Source organism: Plodia interpunctella, chromosome 3 (genome assembly GCF_027563975.2).
Source record: "Plodia interpunctella isolate USDA-ARS_2022_Savannah chromosome 3, ilPloInte3.2, whole genome shotgun sequence".
Lineage (NCBI taxonomy): Eukaryota > Metazoa > Arthropoda > Insecta > Lepidoptera > Pyralidae > Plodia > Plodia interpunctella.
This window is the reverse complement of record NC_071296.1, coordinates 6,663,848-6,682,790: the sequence shown is the minus strand read 5'-3', so window position 1 is coordinate 6,682,790 and position 18,943 is coordinate 6,663,848. Positions and strand designations below refer to the sequence as shown.

The window sequence follows — 18,943 nt, the reverse complement described above, 5'->3', positions numbered from 1 at the left end:
GAATTTTCTACATAAATAAGGAGTATCTTAGTTTCCTATATGTAGGTACATAAGTAAACAATTAAACGATTAAAATGTTTTATCAGGTGGTGGGAGAAGGTCGCCTAGCAGCCACGTCGCGCGGAGACCTGCTGGAAGCCCCGCAGCTGCGGCACGAGTACACCAGCGTGTCGTGCCCCATCATAGAGAGCTCCGAGAGCGCCGCCCCCGCGCCCCCAGCGCCCCCAGCGTCCCCCGCCGGCCAGGCCTGCGCCAGCGACCGCTGCGATATCAAACTCGTCCTCAACGGATACGAGGACGGAGCCGGTATTCCGCTACTCGCCGACGCATGAGCGCCAGTACTTACCTCCCCTTACGTCCCTAAACTAGTCAATGATCTGTTAACGCGAAAGTGATTTTTTCCCATGACATTGTTCCTCGACAGTGTTTCGTCAACCTAGCATTATGTGATCTGTGTCAGTATTATTAAGAGACCTTTATCGATAGAAATTATTTAATAACATTAAACTCTTATTTCACAATTCACGGTAACATCGTTTTACTTACACATATTATTTACAACAGAACATGTAGACTAATATACATTTTATATGAAGTAGGACGATCAGGCCGAGCGAGCTTAGAGCCGTTCGATAACAATGACTAATTTACTTTGAGAACGTTCGTGCACCGATTTAACACTGTCGCGTTCATGCCGAATCCTCATATTGCACAATCTTTCCTACCTAAAGGCGTACCGCAGGCGCGGCATCAGACGGCTGACTCGCGGTCGAGCAGCGGCGGCGCGCGGCGCAGCGACGAGTTGCTGCTGCGCGTGCTGAAGATGCCCAGCAGCCACGACCGGATTCCGAAGCGGCGCTTCCGCGAATCCGCCAGCCCGTCCGCGACGTTCTCCAGCGAGCGCCACTTTTTATAGTACTCTATGTAGGAGGACTCGGGGACTTTTCGTTTGGGCCGGTCGAATTTGTTGTAGAGGCTGCATTTGCGCAGGAGGGGGCTGTCCTCGGTGACGATGCCTATGATGGTGCCGTTGAAGAGCAGCGGGTCGCCGCAGACAGTGGGCAGCGGCGCGTCGGCGTCCAGCGAGCGCGAGGTGAGGTCGCGGCGCAGGCGGCGCGTCGGCAGCGGGTCCAGCGACCGCGCCGGCCGCAGCGTCTGCGCCTGCGCCTGCGCCTGCGCCTGCGCTTCCGACTCGGACCCCGACGACGCTATGGAGCTCAGCGCATGCCTGCTTCGTAAAACATTCATATATTTAGCCCGTTGTCATTCGTTTTTATTGCGAGATATTTGATTACTAACTACGATAATCATAATTACATTAATCTTACTACGGTCCTAGAGTGCGGCTAGAAATGGCCTTAAAAATTACATTTAATTCTATTTTTGATTATATAAATATCATCATATTTTTTTTACCTACAGTATAAAATTTGACTCGAAAAAATACCTGTAAAGGTGCAATTTCTGAATAACCTTGACCCAATCATATAGCCAATTATCCATGTAAGTATATACCGACCTAGCAGTAGTAGGCTCAACCCTGGCGCGGCGGTCGTCGGCCAGCTGCGAGGCCTGCAGCGAGCAGCGGGAGCCCCGCCCCCCGCCGTCGCCTCCTCCTCCTCCCCCTCCCCCAACCCCGACCCCGCCCCCCACAGACCGCGTCCCGCTCGCCACCCGCTGCCGCACCCCGCTCGTACCCCAACTGGGGTCATTCCGCGACTCTGAAAAAATCGATTGCAAGTAATCTAACTGCATTCAATATCGATTTTTATCCAAAGATTACAAATCATTTTTCACTAGCAATAGTCCTGTTCTATTCAGAAGCGATATGAGGATCACATCTTCATTATTTATGGGGTAGACAGAGCCAAATTTGCGTGAAGTCCGTTCGCAATTTTAGGCGAAACAATGGTCTTGTTTCGCCTAAAATTATCTAGAAAAACACGTGATCGAGTGGGACCGGGACCGGGTCTCGGAACCCAAACCACGAAAATACTCCCTTATTTCAAGTAATGAAAAAAGTGCACAATATCTAACGAAATTAATTCAAAAAGGTTGAATATTTAATAAAAAATAGAAAGGTTTTGATACCGGAAACGGAAGGATGCCTGGAGTCAGCGAGGCGCGGACTTCTGCGCGGGCGACAGAACAGCGGCCGCTCCTCGCCGTCCACCGCACGCTTCTGGATTGCCTTGTCTGTCGCGCTGACCAGCCAGTATGTTTGCAACTGGAAATCATATTCAAAGTCATTAATTGTATCAATTTAAGGATTTATTAGACTTAGGAAATTATTATTTCTCTACATGCCAGGAGCGAGCCACGGCACCTCTCCAAAGTAGAGTTGTTCTTTAACCAACTGTATGAACAAAGTAAATCACGCTTTTCACACACTTTTAAAACACGCTTAGTGACTTGCCATTATTTATAGAATCTGTCATTTTTTATCGTCTGCCATTTCCAGTATCTGCCGATGATACCTCGAAGACATACCGTACTTGTCAAGCGCCGCCTTGCAGCTATTAGAGATATGTATGCGCAATGGTTCGCCATTCGATTATCTTCACTGTTCGAAATTAAAAGAAATAACCCATATTACAAACCTGTCCTTTGCCCTTGATGGGTATAGTGCCGCGGGGCTCGACGACGTACCCGCCGATCTTGTCGAGCGCCGCCTTGCAGCTGGGAGAGATGTGTATGCGCAGTGGTTCGCCGTTAGATTCCATCCGCGACGCAGTGTTAACTGTGTCCCCGAACAAACAGTATCGAGGCATTGTGAGGCCCACAACGCCTGCTACTACCGCACCTAATATAAAACAAACGATTAGCGACTGGTAGTTAAATGTATGTAGTTAAGTGTATAAAAAAAATCTCAAAAATTTGTTTTCAACAGTGAATCTCGCTTCGAAATTTCATGGCTTAGAAAGAGTGAAGCCTAAAAATACAATAAATGACAAAAAATATATATTAAGTGAAAAATATTATATATAATACTTATTTTAATAGTGAACAAAGATTAAAAATAAAACCATGTTTACATACAAAACATTATCAATTAGAACCCTAAAAATAGTAGTTCAGTACATAAAGTGCATTTTATCTAAATATAAACAAGTTTTGGATACAAAATAAACAATAACTTATAAAACGTATTTCAACAACATCTCACAGAAAATGAAACTTACCTGTATGTATTCCTATTCTTAATTTGAGAGTTTCATTTGGCCTGTGAGATATTTTGTGACTTTTTGCAGCACTTAACAATTCTAGTGCCATGGAGGCGATTTCACCTACATGTCTATCTTGATTTCTTATGGGAAGTCCCGAAACCTGTAAGGAATATAGGTATAACTATTTATTATATAACAATGTACGATTGTTTAAAATCGTATTCTCATTCTTTACCATCTTTCTAACTATACCTACTAATAAATACTATACCTAAAAATAAATAAATAAATAAATAAAATAAATAAAAAAAATAGTTTTGGGCAAATGTATCGCTGCTTTAATATAAATAAAAGTAAGACTATTTTATTACATGTTGCCTATATTCTATAGAAATAACCTCTTATTAAATGTAGAAGATAATCTTACTTATCATTTCTTCAATTTCCTATAGAATCGTTGTATCAAATAACGTGTTGTGTTTTATACATCATTCGCACTTTAAATAATGATTCTGGATTGCTGTGAATAGTGTGACCGGAATTTTTCACACACTACATTGAATCTACATTATATTGTACATATATGTACCTATCATTATTTTAGCTAAATAAAACTTTATTTTATTTTAATACTCACCACCATATACGCGTCGCCTATAGTCTCCACCTTATAGACGTCATAACCCCTGATGACCCTGTCGAAGACTGTGTACAAATCGTTGAGGAAGTTGACGACCTGCAGGGGCGTGCTCTCGGCCGACATGGCTGTGAAGCCCACGATGTCGCTGAAGTAGATCGTGACGGAGTCGAACGACTCGGGCTCCACGCCTTCGCCCGTCGTCAGCCGGTGTGCCACCGACCTAAGACAATTGTTCCCATATAAATGCAATAAAATTTAATTCCATTCGCATTTGCGAAATTTTATAGGGAACAACTCCCTGTTATTATGAAAAAAAAATTGTACCAACAAAATTTTGTATAACAATTCTTCACATTTTTAGCTTCCATGCTTAAAATAAATAATACAAGTTAATTTTATTACTTTGTGTGTTTTACATACTAAAGTGATAGTGTAAAATACAACGTTCCATACCTTGACATAGATTGTGCAGATAATGAAGAATTTTTAAAAATAAATTTGTACTCAATTATTCTACGATTTTAAAACTACAAATGGCATGCTAAATTTTTTGAAAGTTCTAAATTCTAAAATTAGAATTGCGGTAAAGTAAAAGGGAAAAGATAAATGTTGAACTCCTTCTCAACCGCTTTAAATCTAAATGATGAATACAAAGGTCATGCTAAATCAATTTAGAATACAAAGTATTATTTGCAAAATATATTAATATAGATCCGATCTCTCCTACAGCAAACCAATGAAAGACACAAAGGAGTCAATCGCTTACAAGCTGGCGATGTATGATTGTGCCCCCACCACCTACACACATCGATCTATCCCACTAGTTCAATTTTACATAATAAAACTAGCAAAGATATGTTCTCCCTAGTAATATTATGAGAATAGAAGTAATGGGACCTCATTCGATTCGCCACAACCACCGTAAACCCCAAGCAAGCTCTACGCTACTTTCAACTCTAATCAAAGGTCTTGAGGGCACGCTTATGAATACGACACTCGCGTGACCTCCTACTACAAAGAGGAAGGCAAACCATATTAAACTGCAATCACCAGTAGGGAGTTAATTACCTCAAGACATTTTTCACGACATTTCTATAATGGATTCAACCTCCACATCTGGAAAAGAACACAAGTACAACAAAGTGAATACATTTACATTTTTTCTTTTTCCATTAAGACAATGCACCACTGTTTTACATCAAGTCCATGTCGATGTGGGAACTTTCAAAAAATATATCACCCTAAAATTTATTTACATAGGTACGTCGACGTCATGGATATTTGTTTTTTGTTTTACTACAACTTTTGATTAGTGAACACATCATATTTTTTTAATAAAGAAATATTTTTATGCCTATCATTGGCAATGTAATCAATCATGTAGAAGAAATAGAGTACATACACATGTACAGTATAATTCATTGGACTAAATGTAAACCAGTTCGTCGTCCGGTCGAGCATTCTGCTTGTTGTATTTGCGTTTTCTTGGATGTGCTCACCACTTACAGCATTTCATCTCATAGCTTTTGCAAAATAGATTAGTGACCTATGGGAAATGTTATTACAAGTATTTTGGGTAACACATGCATGGATATGTTTCCAAATGACTTTGCCGTACAAAGCATTTACATTTAGAACAGAACAGTGTAGCTGAACACAAGCTAATATATCAAAGCGATATTGTGTCAACATTAACTTGATGTCGTGGACCGAATTTTGTTGGATCTCATTCAGGATAGGTAGTTAGAAATGAGGAAATGTATTCAAATTGTACTGTTTCCCAGAAAAGTATTTTACTTACTTAGGCAGCATCCTGTGTAGCAAATCTTCCGTCTTCTGTTTCTCTTCAATGAGTAGCCTCGTTCGCTCAGTGACTATTTCTTCTAAATTGTTGGCATACTTTTCCATCATGTCCATCATTTGATCCATTATGTTTCGCGATCTACGATAATAACGTAGTTAAGTTAGTGGATCATCGTGTCTTTAAGACTGTTTTAGACCAGGGCCAGAGCCAGGGCATCGCAAGTCAAGCCGAAGATGAGATGGTCCGACGAACTATCATTCTTCGACAACGGATGGGAACAACTACTGAGCGATAGAAGTGATCGGAAACAGAAAGAGGATGCTTTTGCCCTGCAGTAGAAAATGATAGTTATATGAAAAATATCAACATTTCTTGCGGGGATGGCAACAGGCTCTAGCCAGAGATTTGTGGAAAAAGGAAGGCGAGGTAATGAAACAGTCCTTACTTGCCAGACTTCATCTTCTTGAGGCGGGTGCGGATGGCGGGGAAGTCGGGGCGCAGCGCGGGGTCGTCGGCCCAGCAGTCGCGCATGCACGCCACCACGTACTCCTCCGCCACGCCCTCCAGCACGCTGGTGTCCGGCCGGAACACTTCCTCGCCCTCCAGCTTCGGCCGCTTTACACGGTCCACGATGTCTGACAACAATTCATGACCTTACTGCATTGCCTGTTTTCCGACTAGACAAATCACTCTTTTCTAATGTACAAACCAATATTTCACATCAGATCATGGTATATAACGTCACAATTTTAGAAAACAGAATGCCTTAATTTATTTAAATGAAAACAATTAGTACATCACACAATTAATAAAATTGATCAATTAAAGTGGCCATTAGTTCTTTTTATATAAAACTCAATTGTTTTTATACCTTTTGGTTCCAATTTGGTCGGCCCAAACGGCCCTCTCCTCGCTATCATCTCATAAAGTATAATACCAAATGCATAGACATCTCCCTTTTGTGTGCCACCAACAGTTCCGTTTGGATTTTCCAACTCTCTGAGCAATTCTGGCGACTTCCATAATAAACCTAAAACACAAGATAAAATAAAAGATACGCTATAATAAAAAATAGGATTAAAAATAAGGACTTGTAAATTTACCTCTATAATATTGATGTTCCCCTATAAAATCATTTTCAGCACTATATCTTAAATCATGTAGACCAAAATCTGTAACCTAAAAAACAAAAACAATTTTGCAATTTTAAAACCAGCTTTGCAGGGTATAGTATATCTTTATTTCTGAATATAAATAAAATGCTTGCCTGCAACATCCAGCGTGACGTGACGACACAATTCGAGGACTTGAGATTTCCGTGAAATATTAATGGCGATGTATGAATAAACGTCATACCCTGAAAAAGCAAGACAGATTAGCCTCGAAATAATACGAACACAAAAGTAAAGAAACAAATGACAATATTTACCTTTATGAGATCATGCACTAATGAAGAAATAAACATGTTATCCAATTTTATATCTTCATTTTCTATTATGTCCTGAAAACAAGTTAAATTAATTAGGCAGATATATTACGAATAAGGTCCAATATTAATTGAAAACATTTGGTTCTATAAGATTTCAAGATAGGAGAGTGATAGGAGAGTGGTAGGAGAGTAATGAGGCCAGGAACTAAAAGTCATATATTCAAGTCAAATGTACTCATGAATCGGCATCGGATTTGCTTCCATGGAACGGCATTTGTATAATGCTTCATTTAGATTCTATTTTATTTCGATGGAAAATGTTTGGTCCATTATGTGGAAAATTCAAAAACTCATTTATATATATAATATATAAAAATAGGCGTTGAATTAGCGATGAGCATGAGAAATGTGCACTCACATACAAGCTGCCCTTGGCGCAGTAGTCCGTGATGAGCAGCACCCGCAGCGGCTCCACCACCGCGCCGATGAACGAGTTGAGGTTGTCGTGACGCAGCTCGCGCAGTAACCGCATCTCTTTCATCACGTTGCGGGGGATATCCTGGAAATTTTCATTGTTTATAAGTACTTAGCGTAATCGAAGAGATCAGAGGGTTTAGTGCAGGTTTTCTATTTACATCTCACCATCGAGTCGAAGTGAGACGCAAAGAGATCAATCACATTGCGCCATTGTGACGCAACGATACTTCGAATCCATTATAGTGAGAGGTGAAATGTAAACCCGCACTTCGTCCTCAGTACCGTGTTAAGGCCGTTCACACACATTAGTTTGATGAGTGGAACTCTAGTATTTGCTTACTTCTACTATTTGGCTAACCCACCACTGTCTATAATGTATAATGAGATGAGACTTTAATTAACTGAGCGACAGGCTTGGTAAATTTCGTATATATTATGATAAGTCTTTTAAAACTAACCTTCTTTTTGGAGAATTTTAATTCCTTTATCCGGACGACGTTTCCCTTGTACCTCGCTGTAGGAGTGAATATTTGTGGACAGCACCTACTCTCGCATGATATACCACTTGCCAAACTCAGCTAAAAACAGAAAAGAAAATCATTGTGTTCACTTTTAAAGAATAATTAATCTTGAAAAAAAAAACAATTGCGGTTTCTACCAATCATATTTAAAAGATATGTTCCTCCTGTTCCCTGGATCCCCTGCTCAATCTTCCACTTGCGGTAGATGCCAGCACTCACCTTACTGGGCGACCACATCATGCCACTGCCCAGATAGCCGCTGATCTCATGCAGCTCCACCTTCCACAACAACCCCTCGATCTCCTGCTCGATCTTCCACTTGCGGTAGATGCTGACGGTGACCACGAGTGCGCAAAACAGCGTCACAGCTAATGTCCCGGCGACCACGAGTGACGTAATTTGCGAGTCATCTTTAGGACATTTCTCGTTCAAAAAACCGCAGGAAGGCTCGTCTTCCGGCTTCACATTGTCGGGCCAGTCGATCGGCAGAAGCGAGTTGGGTCTGTATATCTGCAAACAGAGAAATAGCTCTGTTATGGTGGCGGGCGTCTTAAAGGTAGAAATATCAAATAGAGAGAGAAAAAGTATCTGTTGTCAGATACTTTATACCAGCTTTTTACTATTCACCAGCTTTATCCTACAGTGTTAAAGATAATCTTCATCCCAGTCACAACCCACTATGTGACATAGGCGTTTTACAAACACTAGACAAAACGCAGGCGAAGCCGCGGTCAACATCTAGTGAGAATATAATCGTGGCGAAGTCCAACCGGGTATTGGCGGGAGCTCTGCTGGAAGTGGCCGACGGGGATCATGCTGTGGGAGCAGTCGATGTCGTCGTCGCTGAAGTTCATCCGCTTGAACGCCAGCACGGAGAAGTTGCCCTCCGAGTCCGCGCGCTCGTCCAAACGGATTGTCATCCCCGACACACCTGAACAGATTTCCTTTCATTTTATTTTAGCATAATTTTAATTATATATGCTGCTATTGACGCGGAAATAGATAATTATTATTTCACAATTATGTTGAACGTAACTATTTTGACATTAGTATCGTAATTAATATTAAGCTTTACTGGCTGAAAAGACAGACCATCATTCAAGAGAGACATAGATGTTTCCAAAAAAAATATTTTATGAAAAAACTAAGAATAGTATTTGTTATGGTGAAATAGTTACGATTTTCGCTTTTTTTTTAATACAAAATCAAGTTACAGTGTTATCTTTTCTGAATTTCAAAATCTACTAGACATTGACCAAATCTAGTCATTTAAAAAAAATACTTTTATATGGTGTGCTCTCGATCATCTTGGCGATGATCCTGGAGCCGTTGGTGGCGACGCTCATCAACTTGCTGTACGTCAACACTTCCTTCTCAGTCTCCTCTCTTATCAATTTATCTAAAGCCGTTGCATACAGTTGCACTGAGTCGTAGAGATAGGCAGCGTAGATTGACACAAACTGAAATCAATGAAATAATTTAATATGATATTTTGAAGTGAAAGAACCCAACTATGATGGAAGAAAGTCTTGAAAGATAAAGGCGACCGAAAGAAAAGAAAGATGGAATGTTCGTGTGATGCACTTGACCTTCGTATTTTGTATCTCATCATATTTTATTGGGTGTCGATTATGATATAGTATGATATCAAGACTTCTTCTTATTCCAAAATAATATAAATTCGAAACTCTATCTGTAACACTTTCACAGTTAAACGGCTGAATTGACCAAATTCCGAGTTTATTATTAAAAGTTTCTAAATTTCAACCACCAGGGGCCAGAAATGGGGGTAAAAGTTTGTATGAAAAACGCACCTATTACATTTAGTCGCGGGCGGAGTTTCTGGAAACAGCTAGAAATATTATGTTTTATTTATACACGTTTTATTGTCCTCAGAATATCAATGGAGTCAATGGAACACGAAACAAAAAAAACATGTCTATGCAGTATACCCCCTGATTTGATTTTATGTAAAAACATGTATAGCAAATTAAAAAATTACTAAAAGTAATGTCGAACCTTATTGAACTTGTTGTTGAAGACGGCCGGCAGCGGGAAGGAGAAGGGCTTCATGGAGTTGTACTGTCGCACTTTGGCCGTGAACTCCTCGTAGGTGCTGGCGGGCTCCGACGACACCACCACCATCACGGACTGCGCGCGCTTGCGGAACTCCTCCGCCTTCGGGCACACCAGCCGCGAGTTCGTCAGCCCGCGCTCGTCGGCCTCTGCAAGCAGTTGGTGTTCACGTCTTCATAGATCACATTTGACATCTGTCACTATACTTTTCTTTAAATAATATTTTGTGTATAAAATTAAACGATTTTGTAGTTCTAATTTTGAAACAATAATATTGTACTCGTATAGGTACAAGGCGACGAATTTTGACGAAGTCAAAATGGGATCTATCAAATTAGGGGCCCACTTAATAGCCTAACTCTAGAGCTAACAACATCTAGAACACTCCCATTTGTATATAGTCTAAAAAAGTTTACAAATAAAATATCACAATAACAATCACAGACTGGTTGACTAGTAGAAAAAGCCTCAGGCTTTAAGTCCGCCATTTACATATATTTTTTAAATAAAGTTAAATAAATACATAAAATAAATAACAATGGCAGACATCCAGTCAAACAAACGTCCATCTAATATAAAAAAATTCGTGCCACAGTTTTAGTTACCATACTCTTCCGAAACGGCTTGAATGATTTTGAAGAAATTTTATACGTGCATAAAGTAGGACTGAGACGGTTGTAATATATTTTTAAAGGTGGTCCACCCGAGCAAAGCCACGACTGACCCCTATTATAACAAAATATTTGAACAAAGATTTGAAATACAAAAATATCAATTTTTAGATAAATTATTTCATTGAGTAGGTAATGTTTCAATTCAATTTGTTAATCGGAAATGGAAAATTACGATAACATTTCTGTTTTGAATTTTCCTTATGATAATAATAAATTTAAAATTTGTTGTTAATGACATTTAAATCGGAAGTTGAGTTCCGATTTAAAAGCCATTAAAGTGTTACGACTGTGATTTAAATAGATAGGCCTACATTATATTTAATTTACTTACTACTTACAATTTTTTATAGTTAGACGTTTTGCTACATAGGCGATTAGCTAGCTAGGCACATTGCTCATTAGACGTTTCGCTTTGTTGGACGTTTTACTACTTAGATTTTCTAATCAAGACTCATTATAATTAAGACACTTACTCATCAAATATTTGAGTGAATCTTTAGGCGAGTAGGTCATCATATCGACAAATATAACCATGTACTCTCCCTTCAGAAACAACTGTAGCGAGTCCATCGCCGACATCATGTCGATGAGGCCAGTGGTCGAACCCAAGAAAACGTAAACTGGAAAATAATACAGTGGAAAGTTAAAATATGTTTTCTAGCTCTTCCATTCTGAGGCAATAATAATTAAAAATGTAGAAATTAAAAAAATCTCTCTGGTAATAAGCAACGTGGGCTAACGCCAGCAAATTCGCTACTAGAAGCGCTGATGTTGTGTAAGGTCTAATTTCAAACAAAATTTTGATGTTTGTGTCGTGTTTTTATGAATTCGCTGGCGTCGGCTCGGATTTTCACCTAATGAGGCAAAAATCTGTACTAAAGCATTAAGTTTGAAAAAAAAAACCCTTTTTATCTTAGTTAATGCTCCACACTTACTTCTGGTCCTGTTTTTGGTGTCCTGTATGAACTGGTACCAGAACCCTGGCGCGCAGCACGGCAGCTTCTCCTCGCAGCACTTGTAGCCGTCCAACACCGGCCGCAGGTGGTTCACCGTCATATTGTTCTTCTTCGCGTGGATCTCCAGCGTTAGGGCGACCGTCACCCACGCCTCTTCGTACAGTATTGAGAATTTGTTCCATCGGTAGTAACGGAGTAAGGATATTACTGATTTTGTGGCCTGAAAAGTATTTGTTTTTTTTTTTCATTAATAGTAATGTAATGTAAAAATGCAGTTTAAAAATGGATATTAAAATTATACGTAATTAACATACCTGTGTATCTGGAGGTTCAAGTCTTGCAAAGTTTGATAGGGCAGAAATTTGGTAATCTGAGCATTTCTGAAATAAAAAAAAAATGTTATTCATTTATACATTGAAAACGTAACATCATATATATTGAAAACGTAAGAATTTGTAAAACATCTAATTATAAAGTTGATAAATCGTAAACTGCATAAAACGAAAATATAATTGTGTGACAGTTTTATTTGATGGGTTAAACTCACATATGAGATCATGGGTAGGTTCCTCGACTGTGCAATGATAGCTTCCGTGTTGCATTTCCCCTCGGGTCCGAAAAACGCGACAACACCCGAACAACTCATGTCGGTGAGAAGTCGAGTCGCCGTGATCGTGTTGAACTGAGTGTCGTTCCATTGCAGTAACAGTTCCACGTCTGGTAGTATTCTAGTGCTGTTGTTAATCTGTAATCAACAACAATACCATAAAATATAAACATCATACCTGCAGTAAAGTTAACAATAATGCGGCCTCTTTTACTTAGCCTCTATGCAAATCGTCATCAATAAGGAATAGAAACCTAAAATAAACTAAACACTAGTTATAGATGCTACTGTTAGATTACGGTATTTCCAAATAATAAGGAGAAAACGTAACATTTTATAGTTTGATTTATCGTAAAACAAGGTAAGAGACGAACCTCTTCAAGTGCCATAGATAAGGCACCGGAGATAGCAAGCCCCTGCCTGTCTCGCAGTTCGCCTTTTATAGAGGGTAGATACCCGATGGTGATGTTGTATTTCTTGGCGGCATGCAGCGGCCCGGCCAGGAGCCCCAGCGCCGCGAGTAGGAGCACCCGCGCGCCGCGCCACATGCCTAGCCTTCACCGCGATACTAACACCTGGAAGAAAGCCATGCCCAAATTGAAAATCAGAAACTGACAGAAAATGATTATGAATGAGTCCGATTCAAGCTAATTTTAAGACTATATAATTACTGAGTAATTCAGTGTCGGATTAAACACGAGGCTTGTATAAAAAAGGCATCGCATTGAGCCTGTAGTATGAAATTGAACGACCAAAAAAAGCCCTAAATTTGGCGTCCGAGACCCGAAGCATTTGCCAGTCCTGTTTGCCATGTAGGTAGCTCAATCCCCACTACTGCTACTGGGAACATTATTCTTATTTTCCCACTATCATACATATATCTGAGCCGGAATGTTATTTTGTATTGGATATTTTATTGATCAAGTTTTAGAATCCGCTGTGTGTACCTATGTCTAGAGGAACTGAGAAAGATCATCGCCTCATTTTTAAATGATGTCAGAGTATAAGTTTATAGATTTTATATGTTTGTGCAATGGAATTAGTCTGCAGTACGCTAGTTAGTAAACTCCTGTATAAACGTTCCATGCTTTCCAAGCAAGCGGGCAATAAACAGGAATAACGTCACAAAATGCCACGTAGCTTGATAACACAGACGTATCTTTAATTATTCAGATTGTCACACTGATAAACATTATGTTGTAATACAACTAAGAAATCTATAAATAATAACGAATGTCTCCTGTTTCCCTCAGTGCACATAACAACCAGTCAGGTGTCACGACACAATATACAGATGATTTTCTTTTAGTCTAATAATTATTTAATATATACTAATAAAGGAAAAAAGAATATCTTGGCTAGACATTGAAGCTGAAATTTGATCGTCGAAAACTTGCAACAATAAAATAATAACAATTGTATTTCTGTGATGTGGCGAAACCTAATTTAAAGATATCCTGCGTGACTTGGCCAGTATATACGCAGGGACGACGAAAACGCTGACCCACGTGAGTAGGGAACAGTTGATAATAAATAACATCGGCTCATGTCAAGATCCACCGAGTGCCGACCTTCCAGACGATTTAGAGACAATTGGACGCTCTCCTGCAGTTCAACACGCACATAATAAGGACATCTTCAAATCTTGTACGATATTTTCAATTTTTGTTCTTACTATAAAGACTTATATAATCTTAATCAAAACTGATGTTGACGACTGCATGATGTTGCTCGAAATAAAAATCTCACAAATGAGCATCGTTTCCGTAACTTATCAAGCTTAATTATGTTTTACTAGCGGAAATACTAGATAAGATCATCACAATTGCGAGCAATAAAATGGAATGATATCCCTATACTGGTAAGCTTTCAAAACCATGGGTTTTGTGTAAGGTAAGTATAGTGCTATTGCAATTGTAATTTAGCACCTATAATTAATTCAATTTAAAATGCTAAATATAGATAGATACCTAATGCCCAAAATAAATAATATTATTGAATGTGCTACGTTTAAAATTAATGGTTTAAATGGTTATTAATGGCAGCAGAAGTAACGATGAGTGTAAATCTATTTTTGTAACACAATAAAGGGAAGTCTTCCTGCAGCGCTCTTTCCGCCCTCAAATGCAGGAATTGCTTCCATGCTGTCAAGTAAGTAATTGGCTCACAGCCGGCCACCGATTAGACCAATTGACATGCCGCTGTTTTGACAATATACTCCTTTGCAAACTCGGGCAAAACGCCGGTGTATGACCACATCTTCATAATTAGGTGCACAGCTCTACGGCAAGCATCGACGGCAAGCCATTCCAAGACAAAAATATTTCCAGTTATGTCACGCAACTCGGCAGTTCTTTATCTTTTGCCAAGGCTGGAGTTCGATATAATATACCTAAATAACTAAAACCAGCAAGAGTTTAACTTAAGACCTAATGGTTGGAATCTTTGCTCCCCGCCTAAAACACTATATTATTTGTACTATGTGTACACCACAGGTCTACAGACCTTATACACACCTACAGACTACAGACCTTATTACTCCAACTAACCATAACATTACAAGTTTTCGGGAACAATGGATCTTTTACCATCAAGTTTCAAATGTTGCGGGTATTAATTATTAGAATGAATAAACTAGCATCAGAGGTACATAATAAATTATATAAGAGTTGAAATCAATGCGAATAGAACGAGCTCATTTCAGCTCGGTGTTGGATTTTGAAGAAGATCTACGACCACGACTCGACGCATGCGCAGGCGCGCCGCTGCGGAGCGACGTGATCTCGCCTTGAGATAACGTCAGCGATAACGCTCTCCGAAGTTATTTTTAGAATTTAATAAAAAGGTAATTTGATTATGATTCGCGCAATCGCAAATATTTGCAGACAGTCTTGCTTCGTCAGCGAATTCCTACTGCAGCAACAGACTATAAAAATAACATGAATTTACTATCAAGCCCGTTCCGCGGAACAAATTGATCGTACATGTGATAGACGCGTGTTGTTTACCTCAAAATAGCGTAGCACGAAATTTTGCATTAAATGTATTCGTCCGTTATTTGTACCAATGAGATAGTCTAGTAAAAAACTGTCTTACAGTTTTTATTTCTACTAAAATGGTTAGGTACCTTTCTATAAATGGCAATTAGATATTTCTGCACTAATCGGACTCTAGTGTCACAAATGATAAAAAATAAGGATTGTAGTATCGAAATAACGCATTACGTTTCTTCTTAGTTTAGCTATTCGAGACACACGCGTATTTAAATTTTGAGTTACAAAGGAACTAAGGCACTTCATCCTTCTTCTTAAAATGAGAGATGATCACGATCACAAGTACTGCAATAACGATACAAAGAAACGTCATGCAGAAATTAATTACGAAGTTAAACTAATTAAGTAAGAACACATTCAATAATCGAGCACTTCTGCTCGACAAGATAAAATATGTATGGGTTACGATTATGTACGATCCGCATAATGATCACTACACTTATTTAACACATCAGACGGGTACGTTCCTGGTACATAACACTGCGTCATATATACCATGATGTGTGTGTATTATTATTTACCTATTCGAGTTAATATTTGCAGCCTCGACTTTGGTTACATATTTACTAAGATATTAATAGCACACCGAATAAGTACTTATATATACATGAGGTTAAATCAGAGCGGTCAGCTCATGTAATCCAGTATTTATATATGCTTGTATGAACTGCACGACTGGATAGTTGACGCATAACTAGGGCTTCCAAGACTGTCTCCATCTGCATTGATTGCGAATTACAATGAGGCTTTTGTTAATGTATTGATTTCCCTCTAATGAAGCAATTTATTTCATCTATGTATGTGTAGTTCTTGTAAATAATGTAACTCTTTCATTACTCTTATGTTGATGACAACTTCAACGATACCAACGACTAAATCTGTAATGTTTTGTTGAAAATATATAAATGTCACAACACAAAAAAATGCATGCATTTTTACATTGAAACATGTGTAAATTTAAACATGTGTGATTCCTATTGATAACTGCTGGTAGTGCCATATCCCTGAGTCCGTTTAGAGCCTAATAATATTAACCTAACTTGTTTGCGAAAAAAGTTTGGTTAAAAGGGAACGATGAAATCAAAAGATTACAGCAAAATTTAACGAAACATGTTACTAGGTAACACAGGCAACATTGCGTCGTTGTTTTCAGAGAGCAAGGCAAGCGGAATAGTCCGTGAAGCTATCGATCTTGCCCGCCGGTGTTTGGCCTGCCGCGCCCAGCCGCACCTACTCGTAAGATAATAAAAATCGACCAAACCACGTCGCCGGCGCTGCCTGCGACACCTACTTTTTCTTTAAATTAAGTCAGCCCTAAGGAATAGGCTGGTTGACAGACAATAAATATGCTCGTGGTCCAACTTTCATTGTCGACTTAAAAAATGTTTCAATTATGTATTGCTCAGATTTTATGACTGGCCGGTATTATTTTTAAGGGAGGGTAACAAACCAATATTAATATACCATAGCTTTTACTTACTTGATTTACATTTTAGCAAACAAACCATAATATGAAGTTAATACCTACTGGCTGTGCTTATTGGATAAACTACCGAAACAGGTATTTATCCTTATTCTATTTTTACAACTTAGGTGTTTATTTTTAGAATCATCATTAAGACACTAGGAAATAGAAGATAACTAAATAATTTACAATAAGTTAATAAGCTATTAGTAAATATTCCCAGAATTATTTTGGTGGTATCAACATGTTGCTTAAGTTTTTTGTTCTTGGATGGATATTTTTATTTTTTAAAAGATTGTAATTAAGCCTCCTGAAAATGGCCTATGTACTGAAATTACCACAGGAGTTTATAATGAACATACTCAAACCAGTGGACCATGATGAAATTTGACACAGTGACAGTCTTTCTCATGCCATGTGCAACTCCTTTATGTTAATTAACATAGAAAGTTTGTGAAGTGTGTCATGCAAAGTCTACTGAATGGATTGTTATGAAACTTGGTCCACAAGTAGAAGATAACATGAAATAATATAGGGTTTTTATCCCAAAATGTCCATGGCAGCGAAGCCATGGGAGGAAGCTAGTATTACATAGGAGTGAGATGATTTGTTTAACTGTTGGAACAAGAAACCAACCACACCAGCCTTTAAAGACAGTACCTAAATCTAACCATAATAGCAACTAATGTGTTGTATGTTAAGCTCCATGTACCTACTTTTAATGCAGCGTTTTTTAATTAAAAATATATACCATAATATTTTGTTACTAAAATTGATTTCCCGATATTTCATTGAAGTGATGTTGATTGGTTATGAACACTAATTTAAATTTAATACTAACATTTCAATTATAAGTAGAATAACACAACAAATCTTAATTGGCTTTCAAAATCAAATTGTGTTAGAAATAAAATTAATCTAAGAACTATTTCCATTTAGGTGACTTTCAAATAAAAATAAACCAAATCAAAATTAGTTCATCTGTTAGGAAGTTACAATGCTATAGACATACAGATACACAGACAAGAAACTTAAAACATTCCCGTTTGCATTGGGAGATAAATTAAAAATAGGTTCATTTGTTGTGTGATAATGTAATATTGTCTCCGTAAATTAAACAAACAATAGGAGTCAACACATAACATTATAAGATCATGTCCTGCATATGTAGGAGCCTGATCCCAACAGTTGTAACCAGCAGGGTGTATTCATTCATTAATTCCCTCGAGAAGTGTTTTCCGCAGTTAGGCCTCTTGTCTGGGCCCTTTCACCAGCAGGGTGTAACATCCATTAAGTCAGATCTTGAAGAAAAGCATAATACAATGAATCAAATATTTACTCACCATAAGGGTTGAAAAATCCGTTTGATAATATTTTGTAGTACAGTTCACACACTCATATTTCATTACAGTTCAATATTGACTCACATACAATAGGAAACGACTATATGTTCAAGTGTTAACTCTTCAAGGCAGTCAGTCTTTTGTGAAAACAAACTCCAGTACCACTGTATGCTGAGTTCTAAAAATATTTTATATGATGCTAAAACAGTATGGATGTTTAACATATACAGAACATGATAAAAATTATGACAAAAGTTGATTATTATTATATACACCGGATTAACCGTAAACTTTCTATGTGTTATAAAGTCTACGTTTTGTGCAATGGTATATAAGACCCAAGAAAATGTAACAATCCCTAAGCAAAGTTTTCACAAATCTCTTTTTTTCTTTTTTTCTTTGCTGGAGTCACAAGATTTTCTATAATAATACTCGACCGAGGAGTTTATCTAGGTGACACAGGCAAATCACAAACTAATATACTAATTAGATATCGAATGGTACGAAACATTTTTAACACTACACGTTATAGAAAGTCGTAGTAATTTGAGTTATTAAAACTTTAACATTTTACTTTTAATAACATATGAGGTGATTAAGCCGGGAAGAACATCATTATAACAACGCACTAAAGAACTTCAAATAGAGAAGAGAAACGCAAAAAACTTGTTGCTTTTCACAAATAATAATATCACTTGACTGACATGACATCTAAGCAAAGACATGGTAAC

General features: G+C 38.3%; 2 protein-coding genes across 8 annotated transcripts in view; one reads left to right on the top strand and one right to left on the bottom strand.

The window, feature by feature from the left end:
- LOC128683364 (uncharacterized protein) overlaps positions 1 to 525 on the top strand; it is a 32,314-nt gene extending 31,789 nt beyond the window's left edge. For both annotated transcript variants that reach the window (XM_053768931.2, XM_053768938.2), the window contains one exon: positions 87 to 525. In XM_053768931.2, coding sequence (XP_053624906.1) covers positions 87 to 332 — 246 coding nt within the window. In that variant the 3' untranslated portion in view covers positions 333 to 525. The remainder of the gene's footprint in view (positions 1 to 86) is intronic.
- On the bottom strand, positions 508 to 18,928 carry LOC128683342 (receptor-type guanylate cyclase Gyc76C-like). Of its 6 annotated transcripts, none has more exons than XM_053768888.1 (25): positions 18,787 to 18,928; positions 18,213 to 18,390; positions 12,726 to 12,926; positions 12,292 to 12,489; positions 12,059 to 12,124; positions 11,724 to 11,964; positions 11,262 to 11,408; positions 10,058 to 10,263; positions 9,321 to 9,498; positions 8,809 to 8,969; positions 8,258 to 8,548; positions 7,976 to 8,095; positions 7,459 to 7,599; positions 7,041 to 7,112; positions 6,879 to 6,968; positions 6,715 to 6,790; positions 6,483 to 6,641; positions 6,057 to 6,246; positions 5,609 to 5,749; positions 3,805 to 4,027; positions 3,183 to 3,327; positions 2,601 to 2,803; positions 2,092 to 2,227; positions 1,520 to 1,721; positions 508 to 1,231 (listed from the first exon to the last, which is right to left on the bottom strand). In XM_053768888.1, exons 3-25 carry the CDS (start codon positions 12,897 to 12,899, stop codon positions 751 to 753), a joined length of 4,041 nt encoding a protein of 1,346 aa, XP_053624863.1. In that variant the 5' UTR covers positions 12,900 to 12,926; positions 18,213 to 18,390; positions 18,787 to 18,928; the 3' UTR covers positions 508 to 750. The 6 variants fall into 6 exon arrangements, with proteins under 6 accessions (XP_053624863.1, XP_053624872.1, XP_053624881.1 ...); XM_053768897.1 differs by having other exon boundaries at positions 18,213 to 18,411; positions 18,787 to 18,921; XM_053768906.1 differs by having other exon boundaries at positions 18,842 to 18,857.
- Positions 18,929 to 18,943: the final 15 nt, after the last annotated feature.